The sequence below is a fragment of the Columba livia genome, chromosome Z, assembly GCF_036013475.1.
Source record: "Columba livia isolate bColLiv1 breed racing homer chromosome Z, bColLiv1.pat.W.v2, whole genome shotgun sequence".
Lineage (NCBI taxonomy): Eukaryota > Metazoa > Chordata > Aves > Columbiformes > Columbidae > Columba > Columba livia.
In genome coordinates, this window is record NC_088642.1 from 43,284,491 (window position 1) to 43,300,845 (window position 16,355).

A 16,355-nucleotide genomic window follows, 5' to 3' on the forward strand; every position below is an offset into this window, starting at 1 on the left:
CTTTATTCTTATTAGTAGCATTAGTAAAACATTTTTACTTTTCCAGCTCTCTTCTCTCTGTCCTTCTTTCCCTCCCGATCGCCTGTCCTCAGTGGGAAGGAGGGAGAGGGAGGGGCAAAAGGGGAAGTGGCGGGGAGAGGAGGTTAACAATACATCTGCCAGGGTTTTACTGTCACCCCACAATCTAAACCCTCGACATCTCCTCAGGAAAGTAGTGAGGGCAGAGGAGGGAACCAGGAGGAAGGAACAGAGCTTTCCACCTTCTCCCCAAATTCTCTGTGGTTCCTTTCCCACAGGTTTAATTCTAGCTATCTTTGACTTTGTTTAAAGTGATGTAACCGTAGAACAAGGAGAGGAAGGATGAACACACTTGGATCCACACACTTAAAACTCCAACCACACTGGATGTTAAGTGTCCAAACACCCCACTCTCACCAGGAGTCTGCTGAGCCTCATGGATGACTCGACAGGTACTATTGGAAAAACCCTGCTGAGCACTAAGAAGTATTTTTATTTCATCTTGGGTATCTTTCTCCAAGACTAATTCATATATTTGAACTCAATTTTTGTAGCTTATGAAATTCTAATATTCCACACAATACATAGACAACTGACAATTCAGAGTGTCTGATTTATCTTAAAGTATCGCTCAAGTATTTGAAACAGTGCAATAGCTTATTGTGATAAGGGCACAAAGTCATAGGAGACAATGCACTACTGCATAAAACCATTCCATGATAAACCATCATGATCTAGATCAATGAGGCATAAATATAAGAACACTGCTACCCAGCATATTTGCTATAGTAACAGAGGAGAATCCCTCCATAGACAGTAATGAAAAGAATCTAAAACCCTCTTCAAAGCTGCAATATTTATCTGAAAACTTTTCAGATACCACATCACTCACTGAATACAAGCTATTACCTGCAGTATCTCAATGACTTTCACTGAACTGAGAAGTATAGATGTGCAAGACAAAACTGATACGCTTCTGACTTGTTTAATGACTGATTTAACACAGCAAACTGTTACTGCACTTCCACTGAACCCTTCACATAATTGTATGCCTTTCTAGTAACTGGAACTCTATAAACAAGCATAGAATGAGGACTTTATTGTAATTATTTGACAAAAATAATTTGAGGTGAACAAATGAAGTCATTGGAAAAGGCTGGCCAGAAAAGTTCTGCTGTCTCCATCCCTGGAGGTTTGAAGACCCTGAGCAAACGGGTCTGACCTCACAGCTGATGCTGCTCTGAAAATGCGGATGAACTGTGGGCCTCCTGAGGTCCTCTCCAATAAAAATTATCCTACAATGTTTTGAAATTGCAACGAGAAAGCTATAAGCCACTTGAAAATGTCACTCAGTCCATCTCTCTACATAAAGGCAAGATGAATTTGATATAAATGAATTCCAAAATGTACAAATCTATTCTGTTCTCCTCCAGTGATAAAAATACCAGAAAGTATAAACAAGTCTTAAAGGTTCTGAGATTGTATTTTCTTTCTGCTCTTCTGCAGATACAGTGCTCTAAAGATGAGAACAAAAAAACACAAGACTAATAAATGAATACATGGAATTTTTGTTCATTTATAAGTTTTCATCCAAGGTAACTAAAATATTTCAAAAAAAATTATGTTGCTGTAAATATTTCTTAGGAGCTGCTATAGTTGATAGAAACAATCAAGGTATTTATTTCTATTGTCACCGCATTTGAAGGGCAAGTAGCAGTGATAAAGATACAGTATACTTCTGGGAAGTGAATGGTGAGTTCTAAGATGTGGAGAACTCAAGAGATTAGGAGAAAACAATGTATCATTCAAGCTTGTTGAAAAATACATCAGGAGGTTCTTAAGCTTGCACTACTATCCTGACAAATAAGTAGACTAAATGTATTAATTTCCTGTCTGTTTGACAACACTGGCATATTTTTAACTTTGCTTCTCTTCATCACTTTATGCGAAGCAATAAACAAAGCAAAAATCCTAACTACTAAAAAAAGACTAAAAAAAATGTAGTGCTTTTAACCAGCTACACATAAACAACACAGGACTTTATCCAGCCAAGCTCTGAAAACCTCCAAGCATGAATCACAGAACCATAGAATGGTTTGCATTGGAAGGGACATCTGGAAATCACCTAGTCCAGCCCACCTGCTAAAGCAGGTTCACCTAGAGCAGGTCGCACAGGAATGTGTCCAGGCAGGTCTTGAATGTCTCCAGAGGAGACTCCACAACCTCTCTAGGCAGCCTCTTCCAGTGCTCTGGCACCCTCAGAGTGAAGAAGTTTCCCCTCATACCTAGACGGAACCTCCTGTGCCTCAGTCTGTGCCCGTTCCCCTCATCCTATCATTGAGTACCACTGAAAAGAGTCTGGTCCCATCATCTTGACATCCACCTTTCAGATATTTCTAAGCATTTATAATATCCCCTCTCAGCCTTCTCTTCTCCAGACTGAACAGACACAGCTCTCTCAGCCTTTCATCACAAGAAAGATGCTCCAGACACCTTATCATCCTTGTAGCCCACCACTGGACTCCCTCCCAGCAGTTCCTTGTCCTTCTTAAACTGGGGAGGCCAGAACTGGACACAATACTCCAGATGTGGCCTCACCAGGGCAGAGTAGAGGGGGAGAATAACCTCCCCTGACCTGCTGGTCACAGTCTTCCTAATGCACTTCAGGATAGCGTTGGCATTCTTGGCCACAAGGGCACATTGCTGACTCACGGTCAACCTGTTGTCAACCAGAACTCTCAAGTCCTTCTCTGCAGTGCTGCTTTCCAGCAGGTCAAGCCCTAAGCTGTTCTAGACCCTACACTTGCATTTGTTGAATTTCATCAGATTCTTCTCTGCCCAGTTCTCTAGCTTGTCCAGGTGTCGCTGAATGGCAGCACAGCCTTCTGGTGTGTCAGCCCTTCCTCCCAGTTTGGTACCATCAGCAAACATGCTGAGGGTCCACTCAGTCTCTTCATCCAGGTCATTGATGAACAGGATGAACAGGACTGGACCTAACACTGGCCACTGCGGAACCCCACTAACTACAGGCCTCCAACCAGACTCTGCACCATTGATCACAACCCTCTGAGCTCTGCCATCCAGCCAGTTCATGATCCATCTCACTATGCACTCATCCAACCCATACTTTCTGAGCTTGCCTATGAGGATGTTGTGAGAGATGGTATCAAAAGTCTTGCTGAAGTCATCCACTGCTCTCCCTTTGTCTACCCAGCCAATCATACCATCATAGATGGCTATCAGTTTGGTCAAACATTATTTCCCCCTGGTGAATCTATGCTGACTACTCCCGATAACCTCCTTTTCCTCCACATACTTGGAAATATGTCCAGAATAAGTTGTTCCATTACCTTACCAGGGACACAGGTGAGGCTTTCTAGCCTGTAGTTTCCTGGGTAGTCCTTCTTGCCCTTTTTCAAGACTGGAGTGACACTGGCTTTCTTCCAGTCCTCAGGCACCTCTCCTGTTCTCCAAGACCTTTCAAAGATGATGGAGAGTGGCTTGGCAATAACATCTCTCAGCACTCATGGGTGTATCCCATGAAGACTGCATGACCTATGCGAGCAACCTTTTCCACTGCATACAATTCACAAAGATCTTGATAAAGGGCTGGAAAAATGAGTTAACGTGTAGTCTTCCCATGTAAGTTATAACTGTTTAATAAATTTGCCTTCTAGGTTCATATTGTCAGAGAGCAGCAACGACCTGGTTCTACAAGGGAAAGTAAGGTGGGAAATATGGGGGAAAACAGGGCAGGTGAGAGCACTAAGTCAAGAGGACTGGGAATACTCAGTGGCATGTCCAGGTAAGTAACAGATCCAGAGACAGTGATCAGGGCCAGATGCACTCCAGGCATCACACAGCAAGTCTATAGTTACAAGTCAGGTCCAAAATTAGGTCAGGAAGCCCAACCACTGGGTCCAGATCAGGATCAAGAAGGTACAAGACCCACACAGATACACCTGCTTATACAGCTGTGACACAGCACAGCCAGTAAAGCATCAGACTAAAAGCATCTCCCAAAGGAAAGGAGGGCCAGGCCCTTCATTTTAGCTATCTCCCAAAGCTCCTCTCAGTTAAGAAGATGACCTTGTACTTTGCTAAACTAAACACCTAGACAGTAGATGTACTCAGGGCCCTGGTGTGGATGAAGTGTAGAATGCAGAACCTTCCCCGCTGCCCCCCATTCTACTTAATATCAAAATATTAGTTTCCACACGCAGGCATTTCATTTTTACCCCCAATTTCATACATTATGCCAGCTGCTTAATAAAAAATAGTATCTGTTCCAATGGACCTTGCTTCCTCTATATACTTAGGATTTTCACAGCTATACTTCCACAAAGTCTTTAAGGATTCTACAATATTTTTTCAAAAGAACACTGTCTCATTCATTAAATATGCTATCCTGAACAAGGCTATTTTTAGTCATGATCATATTCAGAAGGCCATAACTTACATTCCACACTTAGCAAGACAGAGTTACTGGTTTTGTCATTACATACCCTCCTGTCTACCATGATCTAATATAAGCTCAGCAGCCAGGGCAAGAAGTCTCATTCCCCTCATAATCACACCTGGACATGTGCAAAAAGTAGTTTGCTAAATCTCCCTCCTATTTCCAGATTGAAGGGTTTTCTATTTAACTGATATTCCTCTTCTTCTGCCCTATTTAGCTAGCATAGTTTAAATTTAGTATCCAATCTGGTGGAAATCAACAACAAATTTCAGTGTTTTCCAATTTACGTATTTCAACCATAAACCTGCTATGATTTTTTTATGCCACATTAGCTCTTCTTGCCTGTCTGGAATTAAAACCTAGCACTACTCTGAACCCAGCAAGTTGAATAGTGGTAGCTCTAGTAACCACAAAACTTGGGGAAATAAGTCAGGGAAGACATTAAACCTATGCGAGCTCTGCACATTATGTCTACTAATATAGTTGTGCTTCCTTCACATCTGTCCCCTAGCAGTCAAGTGTAGATATCATCTTACTCTGGAAGCAGAAAATTAATTGCTAGCTGGCACCAAGACAGGCTGAACAGAGGTCAATACTGAAGCTGAGAACTTGGACTTCTCCAGCAGAAACAGCCTAGTTGTACTTCCTTACTGGTTATTCAGTATTTGAGAACAAATGATACATACTCTGTCTGAAATACAACCCTTTCCTAAGTCAGTCAAAATTTAAGACCTCAATGTTGATGGCCATGGCCAAGACAGGTAGTTGCTAAATCTGGTACACCTGCAGCTTACTTAGTAAAAATGGTGTATCTTCACTAGGAGGCATAGAAGCAAGGAAGGAATTTGAAAGCTATCACCAAGTAAAGACTTTCCTGTTTCTCCCCACAAGGTGAAGGGAAAAGATTAAATAGCTTATTAAAAAAAAAAAGAAAAAAAAAGTTACTAAACCAGAAAGCCACATAGTTAAAAATATGGATACTTTCAGAGTTTCACCTTCCATCACTAAAGTAAGAACTGGGAAGTGTACATAACCATGCAAAATCATCTATAGCTTCTCCTGAGGTCAGTCGTCTATGGTACTCTTGAGATATACATAAACACTTAAAGCTTGACTGCCTGCATCCATCACTAGAGTGTGTGTAAACAGGGGAACCTGCATTGCCATGAGAAGAGAGTGTTTGTAATAGACCTGAAGGAAAGGTTCTCTCTGTGAGTTTGTGAGAGAGAAGTCCTGGTGCATGGATGGGGACTGCATCTTTTTCAAATCAGGTATGCAAAATTGCATAGAAATTGGTGGATATTCACCTGTTGTATATCTGGTATGGATCCTGCATCTATTGTTCAGTGACCATCAGTTAACTAAGTGCCATTATTAATTATATAGGATGGCCAGTTAATTATGTGTCATTAATAAATCAATAAAACACTTCAATCCTGATTTTAAGCTACAGAAACTGAGCAGTTTTTCCCTTGTAACACGTCATTAATGCTCTAGGCTACGCACTCAAATGAAAGGGAAGGAGAAGCTTAAATATATCCAAGAAGAATGTTTAATGAAGGAAGTGGGTTTTATAGGTTGTCAGACTTTTTATTTTCCCTTGGTAGCGCAGATCAGAATGCTATACAGTGAGCAAACCTACATACAAAGAGCATGAAACTAAACATAATTTCTGGAAGAAGCTTCATCCATCCTTGGCTATACAGTCCCAGACAGGAAAACCTATTATCAGAATAAACTGGGAGAAATTTACCAACTCAAGAGAGAGCATTACTTAGATTTTGAGGGACCTTTCTAGCCTCTGTAATCTTATGAGATACCAGCTTGACCATTCTACTTTTCTACAGTAATATTTTGCACATCAGATAATTGCTTTCAAATTATGAAGGGCAAAAAACCCATCTCCGTATTTGCCAAAGATACATGGGCTACACGTATCTAATGAAAGGAAGCTTTTAACACTGTTTCCTGTGACATCCTCCCAGGCAAACTGATGTAGTCCAGACTACGAAAGTGGACAGTAAGGTCGTCTGAAAACTGGCTCAGCTGCTGGGCTCACATAGTTGTGGATCAGCAGCACAAAGTCCACCTGGAGGTCAGTCACCTGCAATCAACTCCAGGACTCAACATTGGGACCAATACTGTTTAACATCTTCACTAATGACCTGAACAACAGGCCACAGTGCCCCCTCAGCAAGTCTGCACACAATACAGAACTGGGAGGAGTGGTGACACAGAGGATGGGTGCGCTGCCATTCAGAGGCACCCTGGCAGGCTGAAAAAATGGACTGACAAGAAATTAATTATGTTCAGCAAAGGAAAATCTCAAGTCTGGCATTTGGAGAGGAATAAATCCATGCCCTGGTTCAGGCTGGGGTATAGCTCTCTGAAAAACAGTTTGGCAGAGATGGACATAGTGTCTTGGTGGACACTGTGTTGTCTGTCAACCAGTCATTTGCCCTTTGTGCAGACCAGCAGCACCTGGGACTGCACTAGGAACAGCATCACTTGCTGGTTGAGGCAGATGCTCCATTCCCTCTGCTGAGCTGTGGTGAGATCCAGTCTGGGCTCCCCAGCACAAGAAAGACATGGCTGTACTGAATAAAGTGCACTGAAATGCCACAAAGATGATGATGGGAATGAAGCATCTGTCATATAAACATCTATCTGAAAGAGCTGGGCCTGTTTACTCCGAGGAGGAGAAAGCTCAGCAGGGATCATAACAATGTGTATAAATACCTCATGAGGGTGAGTAAAGAAAATGTAGCTAGATTCTGACCTTCTCAGCCACTTAGTAGTGACTAGCAAAAGAATGAAATGCAATGCACACAAACTGAAATACAAGAAGTTCTGTTCGAAGACCAGAAAAAGTTTACCACCACTGGCTAGGGTGGTAAAGCACTGGAACCAACCGTTCAGAGAGGCTGCAGTCTTCTTTCTTGCAGGTATTTAAAATCAGACTGGACACAGTTCAGACCAACCTGATCTGGCTCACCTGCCACTGCACAGAGGGAGTTTGGACTGAATGACTGCCAGAGGTGCCTTCCAGTCTCAACTCTTTTGTGATTTGTTGGTTCTGTGAAATTCTCAGCCAACTGTACCAAGAACTTGTCATCACTGAAAATAGGTGCTTTATGAAAACATTTCAACTATTCCTTATTATAGTCCCTTTTCCATAAATAATGGTAGGTAGGCTGGGAATAAAATCCTAAATTTCTGGCAGCTGTTCTTGCTTGGTACCTCAGTACTGAGAGGGTCCTGCCTTCAGCCTCTTGCAAGCCCCACTGGGGGCTGCTCTCAGAAGTCTGTAATCAGAGCTGACTCACTGAACAGTAACATCCAAAAACCTTTAAAAGCCACTCAACTAAGAAATGTTACATCCTCTGAGCTGGAAAACTGGGTAGGAAGGGAAGAATTCTGATGATCTTATCCCCATCAACAATTTTCTATCCTGACATGTACTCTCAGAGAAAAGTCAAGCCAACAGTCAGTCAGTACTAACCGGATCAGAAACAGAGTAGCAAGTACTCTAAGCTTGACCACAGTTTTAACATCCACCGCCAGGTCTCAAAACTAAAGCAAACAAGATCTCTCCTTGAAATGTTGCAACAAATCAGAAAACGTCTCTTCCTAAACCAGAAACAACCAGATGCCTAACTTAACAAATGCCCTCTTCAGACTGCTATGCTAAGTATCCAACATTATTAGCAGTAGAAAAAACCTCTCCAGCTTTGATGATAAGGAAAGTTTTTGAGGAATTGCAACCTTATTTACAATACAGAGAACTATGTTACTGAAATCAGTGAGGCTCCTCAGGAAAAAAGATACCATTTGATATAATAAGAATGGCAATTAGTTCTGATTCTCATAAGATAAATACTTTGTCACAGAACTTCCCTTCAGTCTTAAACTGCATGTAGACCTATTGTGATACTCTTAAAGGTTTTGTAGGCCTCAAGAAGCAGGGACAAAAAGCTGTCTGTCTTTTATCGGTATTCATCAACTCAGCTGAAATTTTTAAATGTATTATCACTAGAACATTATTTAGGAGGTCCACTAACAGACCAAGATCACTCCTGGTATAGGTATCCTATATTTTTAACACTTTCAGATATCTATATTGAGGATGAGTTACCACGGTATGTATCTTTTCCCTGATTCTGGGGGAAAATAAACAACAAAACACCACCACACATTAATAACAGAGATAGAAATGAAACCTTTCTGAGAACTCAGTAAACTTTTCCATTCTAAAATTTAGTTGGTATTTTACTCACAGTGCACAATATTTCTTTTGAACCCCATTCCCGCTCCCACCCTTGTAGCAGGGAGAGTATTCAGCTTACCTGAAAATAAAAGAAAGCTTGGCCAAACCAGTAGTGCATGATAGTAATCTGTGTTGCATCACAATTCAAAGGTTTCCAGATATATTTTGTCATAATTGTCTGAATCAGCAGACAAAACACCAAGACTGGTAAGTTGTGAGGTCTAAATAGAAGGGCTGCTAGCAGAACCAGTCCACTATAAACTTCCCATAATCCTGTATTCTTCACACTGGAGTCTGCAGAAATAACCTGTGACTTTAGTATATCTTTAGTGCCAGTGAAGACTATGCCAAGAACAAAGACATAAACAAAACGAGCTTCAGTAATCCCCCTAAAGAGGAAATTAAAAAAAAGAAAAAAAAAGTAATAATAATTAATAAATAAACAACAGAAAGATGAGATACTTACTAATATCTATTGCACATATCAAAAAGTCTTTCAAGAGAAGTGCAAAACCAATGCAGTTCTGTCAAACAGGTTAAATTCTAAGGGTAGTACTGGCCAATTTAATGAGAGAGCTTTCTCAAATACAAAAACTCTAAAATTGGGTCATATTTAAATTATAACACCTCGAAACCAACTTTAGCAAAGAAAACAGCTTGTGCTAAAAACTAAACTAACCTAAAATACAAAAGTAAAGTTATATGCCAATTAATGTAACCAACATAATTTTTTAATTACTATTCAGTGATAGTACCTGAAGATCCTTATTGTAGTCTGAAATTTCTGAACACTTCAGACTTTTTCTCACCTTATATAGCTGCACAGATATACAGATATGTTGGATTATACCAGCACATTTTTCCTTGTAATTGCACACATTTTTCAAATTCCTGGGCAATAACATTATAAAAAAATGTTTTAAGTAGCAAGTGTAATTAACATCTTCTGCTATGTTCATTGCACCTACAAATTCATCTCATCCAAAAAGCTGAAAAGGACAAGAGCCAGTAAGCTTAAAAACTGTGATCTGCTGTTCTAGAAGTGCAAGGCCCTAGGGACAAAGAAAGTGAGAGCAGATATCCACCAGAATGCGCTGATACTCGTGTTTACCGAACAAAAGAAGTGACAGAACACAGTGTGAGCTAAGCTATACCAATAATCCAATGAACTCACCAAATCAGGTTAAATAAAATTTTTGTGGTTATAAATCTACTTGATCTTCGAAAAGATTAAAAAAACATTATCTACACACTTTATCCATAATTTAATATATCCCTTAGGGATTACCAGTCACTTTATACATTAGTGGTGAATTAACATGGTCTCCTATGAAGCTAATATAATTCACACAAAAGTGAGGACTGAGTCATCCAAGCTTAATAATACATGGAGTATTAGACCATGACACTAAAAATATTAAAAGCATAGTTACACTTAGTGTAACTAGTGTACCTAGCTGACCACAGAAAACACCAATAGTAAAAATTTGTAAAAGCAAATTTATCCTTTTAACTTCAATTATTTTTTCAGTCTTCAGAAGGTCACCTTCCTTCTCAAATAATTACTAATAAGTGATCTTGAATTCAGTCTTTTTTTTCTACATACAGGAAAGAGAACCAAAAAGGAGAAATAATAAGGAATGGTGTTTACATGTTCAGGTGTTTTTTTGCACCCACAGAACCAAGAAAAAAGGCAAAACCACCACATGATAGTGATGTGGCCTTCTTAAACCTTAACACAATGCTCTGTTCTGTGGTTTACCTTTCAAAAGTTTAAACTCATACCTAATGGTCTATACAAAGGGGGGCTTTACTATTTTATTCCCTTAAATAGCAAGCCTTTATAAAGCTTTTTCCTTTAGGGGCAAAATTACAAAACAGTAAAGTTTTGAGAATTTCTGTGTTTCTGGCTAATGCAGGAACTCGGTGCCTTTTTTTAGTATCTCTGGTAATTCTGATCTAATCATTACAAAAAATATATTCAAATATATTCATGCAACTCAGAAGTAAAACTTTAGAAAATAGCTTTGGGCATTTGCCACTATTAAATTAGTTATGTGAAAACTGAAATTAACCAGTTGATGGAAATTCAAACTAAAAAAACCCAATTTCTCAGCAAATGCACTGCTATTCTTTTGTTTGTGTCAGTATGGTATATACTCATCTTTTTTATTGCACAAACTATGATTTTTAAAAATAATTCTGAGGAAACAGAAGGCCAAATTACTTCCTTGTGTTTTTTACTTTAGAGGTTATCTTAGTGTAGGACAGGACAGACATCAGCTGCCTCTTCTCCCTCATTCAACTCCCAGAAGTTGCCACATGAAGAGAAAAGACTTGTCTTCAGTAAAAAGTACAGAAAGGGACCGTTTCAGAGCAAAGATTCTCCGTCTTACAGCAAAAAGCATTATGCATAAAAAATGAAGTGGCTGACTACAGCTTTTTCTCATATTACACAAAACCACCTCCACCTTGAACCTGAATCAGGAGTATAATGAATACATTAAAGGTACCTCTAGACACATTTAACAGAAAGTCCTGGTTTTGTTCCAGGTGGCATTTTAAATAGGTTTTTCCCATATATCAGCAATCTAATAAAGATGAGCTAGGATCACTATGTCAGCGCATTAGCTAACACCGGAAATCTACTAACATGTGTCTATCACTGGTTTTGACACGCTGTATTGGGAGTCTTGCCAAAGATAATGTGTTTGAGGAGTTAGTGATCTTGGGCAAAACATGTCTGCCCTATTAGGCCTTGTATAATACTTCAGGATGAGAAGCCCACGTGTTAGCATAAGTAGCTCCTGCAAGAGACCATCCTGAGCCCTGCACCACACTTCCTGCCCCAGGTACAGAACACATGCTGACACAAAGGTCAGAACCTGTGTTTGCTAACATTACCAGCTTTCACCATACACAGAGGATCTAAAGGGTATAAAGCTTTGAAACACAACAGTTACCTTTAAACCAGTATATAATCAGTGATATATAAAGGTCTGATTTAATTTAAGCAAATCACCATGTTGAATACTTATTTAAGGTGAAATAACACAAAAAGCCTGTATTTTTCTAGTTACAATTGCGACCAATATGCTGACTACAGAATGCACAAGTCCCCTGTAAATGCTTTTGTCTTCAGTATTTAAGTACTCCACTTATTTCTCTAATTGCAATTTATTTGCAGCTCAATTTCTGCATTTAGCATTCTGTCCCACATTACAATGTTTTTCTTCTTCTTGCAACAACAGTATTCTTCTCAAAAAAAAGCAAAACTAGAGGTCACTAAGAAATCACACATATTTCAAACACAGGGCCAAATCCTGCAGACTAAGTAAAGATTACCATTACTTTTGCATTTGGCAGAACTAGTTCACAATGTTTACTTAGCGCTAGTATCCAACTAGAATTATCTTCAATATTTGGAGAGATGGAATGTAAGCAAATATATCTACATATACATACATTCAAATATTTTTTATAAAGCATGCCTTAATATCAAATCTGATCTTCTGTATCGCCTGGTATCTTCTCCTACAGAGTTTTTTCCATCTCTGCACATCTTGTGAATTTCTGGCACCTGCTTAAGAAGGTCTAACAAAAACCATTTGTACCCATATCAAATTCAAAATGAGAGTGAATGTTTATTATATCCAGAAGGCAATTGTTTTACAACTTCTCTTCCATGATTGTCGGGGATTGGCTCAAGGAGCACAGACATGAGTCCACCAAGCAACTGTACGAGCAGAGCCCATTTTAGTTGACATAAGTAGGCCTTAGTTAGCTTGTCTATTAGGCCGTGGGAAAGGGGGGAACGGAAAAGTACTAACTAAGGCAGGGTCAGGATATTTTTGAAGAGATAAGAGTCAGAAGAATGTGGGATGAGCATAGCTAGCTAAACCCAAGTAGGTGGAGTAAGTAAATGTGCTTAGCCTATTAGATAGAGACAAGTATGCATAATTATGGTATTTGGTATAAATGCACGCTATCTCGGGCAATAAAGTTGAAGTATGCTTTATCACTCATATTGAGTCGGCTGCATTTCTTCCTCCGTCCGCTCGGGTCTGGAACTCTGATGGGATTTCTCTCTGCACATGATCCCTTTCTCCTCATTAAATGTCCTAGCTGACTCTGGAAATATTCTGCAGCTTTCTGACATTTAGAAAAACTTGAGGCTGCAGAGCCAGGTACAAGCCAACAGTAAGTAGTATCTTCTGAAAACCAAAGCCACTTCACTGCATTCCAGAAGTAGCTATTGGTGAAAGAGCTAATAGCTTCCTTACAATTACAGACTAGTTCTGGAAGAAACATAACACAGAACCATAGAATGGTCTGGGTTGGAAGGGACCTTGAAGATAATCTAGCTCCAGCCCCACTTCCAGAGGCAGGGATGCTTCCCACTAGGCCAGGTTGTTCAAAGTCCTATCTAACCTGGCCTTGAACACTTCCAGCGATAGGGCATCACAGCTTCTCTGTGCAATCAAGGACAACAGCAAGAGCTTTTTCAAATACGTGGCAGAGAAAACTAACACCAGAGGCAATGTAGGCCCACTGATGAGTGAGGTGGGTGCCCTGGTGACAGAAGGTACAGAGAAGGCAGCGTTACTGAATGCCTTCTTTGTCTACTCTGCTGGAGGCTGTCCTGAGGAGCCCTGTACTGCTGAGGCCCCAGAGGAAGTCAGGAAAATGAAGGAGTTTGCCCTGGTTGATGAGGACTGAGTTAGGGAGCCATTAGGCAATCTGGACACCCATAAATCCATGGGTCCTGATGGGATGCACCTGCAGGTGCTGAGGGAGCTGGCTGGGGTCATTGCTGGACCACTCTCCATCATCTTTGCCAAGTCTTGGGAAACGGGGGAGGTGCCTGATTGGAGGAAAACAATTGTCACTCCAGTCTTCAAAAAGGGCAGGAAGGAGGACCCGGGTAACTATAGATCGGTCAGCCTCACCTCTATTCCTGGGAAACTGATGGAACAACTTAACCTTTGTGCCACCTCAAGGCATATCAAGGACAAGAGGGTCATTAGGGGCAGTCAACATGGCTTCACCAAGGGGTGGTTGTGCTTGACCAACCCCATTGACTTTTATGAGAACATAACCAGGTGGATAGATGATGGCACAGCAGTGGATGTGGTCTACCTTGACTTCAGTAAGGCATTTGACACAGTCTCCAACAGTATCTTCACAGCTAAACTGAGGGAGCGCGGTCTGGATGATCAGGTAGTGAGGTGGACTGTGAACTGGCTGAAGGAAAGAAGCCAGAGAGTTGTGGTCAATGGGACGGAGTCTAGTTGGAGGCCTGTATCTAGTGGAGTGCCTCAAGGGTCAATACTCGGGCCTGTATTATTCAATATATTCATCAATGATTTGGATGAGGGAATAGAGTGTACTTTCAGCAAGTTTGCTGATGACACCAAGCTGAGAGGAGTGGCTGACACGCCAGAAGGCTGTGCTGACATCCAGCAAGGCTGGAGAGTTGTACGGGGAAAAATTTAATGAAATATAACAAGGGCAAGTGTAGAGTCTTGCACCTGGGCAGGAACAACCCCAGGTTCCAGTATAAGTTGGGGAAGGACCTGTTGGAGAGCAGTGTAAGGGAAATGGACCTGGGGGTCCTGGTGGACAGCAAAATGACCATGAGCCAGTGCTGTGCCCTTGTGGCCAGGAAGGCCAATGGCATCCTGGAGTGTATTAGAAGAGGGGGTGGTTAGTAGGTCCAGAGAGGTTCTCCTTCCCCTCTACTCTGCCCTGATGAAGACCACATCTGGAATATTGTGTCCAGTTCTGGGCCTCTCAGTTCAAGAAGGACAGGGAAGTATACAAAGGGTGAATGTCACGAGGATGGAGCCAGGCTCTTCTTGGTGACAACCAAAGGTAGGACAAGGGGTAATGGGTTCAAACTGGAACACAAGAGGTTCCACTTAAATTTGAGAAGAAACTTCTTCTCAGTAAGGGTAACAGAACACTGGAACAGGCTGCCCAGGGGGGCTGTGGAGTCTCCTACTCTGGAGACATTCAAAACCCACCTGGACACCTTCCTGTGTAGCCTCATCTAAATGTTTCTGCTCCGGCAGGGGGATTGGACTAGATGATCTTTCGAGGTCCCTTCCAATCCCTAACATTCTGTGATTCTGTGAACCTATTCCAGTGCCTCACCATCCTCATGGTGAAGAGCTTCTTCCTTTCGTCTAAATCTACTCTCTTTCAGGTTAAAGTCATTACCCCTTGTCTTGTTACTACAAGCCCCTGTGAAAAGTCCCTCTCTGTCCAGGTAAAAATCCTTCATATGCACTGTGCAGCACAGCCTAGACCTCAAGAAGGATTTGGTTACACACTGAAAAGCCATACATTACAGAACACTCACCTGCAAAAGAAAGATACGGAAAAGCAACTCTCTCAATTACTGCCTAAGCATTTTTCAAAATTAACTTACTTTGAAATATCTTGGCTGTCATGTTGCCATGGAAATACGACATTTCCAATAGCTGCCCGGTAACTGTAGACTCCCAGGAGCCCAAGTGCCATAGCAATTTTTGAAACCAAGGAGCATCTTCTTTGAACCAGAAAGAAGACCATAAGTAGAGAGACTGCAGCTAAGAAGGAGAGTTCAGATTTATGTTCAGAGCTGGGAAAAAAAAAAGCAAACAAAAAAATCCATTCAAACCACTGTAATTATTGCTAAATACATTTGACACAGCCTTAGATACAGCATTGTATTTCCAAATTAATCACTGCACTGACATCTGTTACAAACTTTCCAAGAGGTATGATAAAATATTCTAGTATTTTTAGAAGTGCAGTTTTATTAATGAGGTTTTCTATTCAAGTATGTATGTTTAGAAGTGTAATTATTGTGTTCCACCACATACTAGTTATTCAGCTAATTATATAAAAACTGAGCTGCATGTTGCATAATGGAAAATGGTCTCATGCTTTTAAACTAAGGGTTTGTTATTTAGAGACTTTGAAACAGTGCATCTTGCTTATACTACAGGATTTCATTCTCTAGAGTAAGGCAGCAAAGATTTTTGCAATACTGAATTAGAACTACTCTCTTTTTAAATAACTGCACATGTATTTTATTTGTTTAATTTCAGACATACAAAATATTACCTAGCCAAAATGGCCAGAAACATACTTACATAGTTTAAATTACACACACAAACACACTAGCACAATATGATTCCCCTACACAACTACAGCACCTTATACTGGATCACTACATACAATATAAAGACACAAAATCTGCATCATGGCTAAGATAACAGATACAGTTTGTTTGTTCCCCTGCATGCAAAATAGGTAACACTCATTCCAAAATCAAGGGCATTTAATTGAGCTTGCTGCCGACATTATGTATTTAAACCCACAGTGGTATCAGTTAGCACTGCAAAATGTAATGGGGTAAGGTAAAGATCTGTACTGAACTCCTACCATAGCCAATATGCAACTGCAGAAAACCCACTGTAATCCCAGAATTGCTACACCTTTCCCGCTGCAAATATTCCCGGTATCCTAGATGACCTAGAACCACTAATTCTGTTAGATTTACATTCCATTAAGATCATGTAGAGTAAAAGAGTCAAGGGCTCCACCTTCTGTCTTCCACAC

General features: G+C 40.6%; 1 protein-coding gene across 17 annotated transcripts in view; it reads right to left on the reverse strand.

Annotated features, from left to right (window-relative positions):
• PIGG (phosphatidylinositol glycan anchor biosynthesis class G (EMM blood group)) overlaps window positions 1-16,355 on the reverse strand; it is a 245,345-nt gene that overhangs the window by 185,277 nt on the left and 43,713 nt on the right. For 12 of the 17 annotated variants that reach the window (XR_010468870.1, XR_010468868.1, XR_010468867.1 and 9 more), the window contains 2 exons: window positions 15,178-15,369; window positions 8,824-9,133 (listed from right to left, as the gene is read on the reverse strand). The exons of 1 other annotated variant lie outside the window; for it this stretch is intronic. Coding sequence is in view for 4 of the 16 variants with exons in the window: in XM_065045595.1 (XP_064901667.1) it covers window positions 8,824-9,133; window positions 15,178-15,369 (502 nt within the window). In the remaining 12 variants the exon portion in view is untranslated. Of the gene's footprint in view, window positions 1-8,823; window positions 9,134-13,945; window positions 13,989-15,177; window positions 15,370-16,355 lie in introns of those variants that run through there. 4 more of the 17 variants (XR_010468873.1, XR_010468872.1, XR_010468877.1 and 1 more) reach the window with 2 other exon arrangements.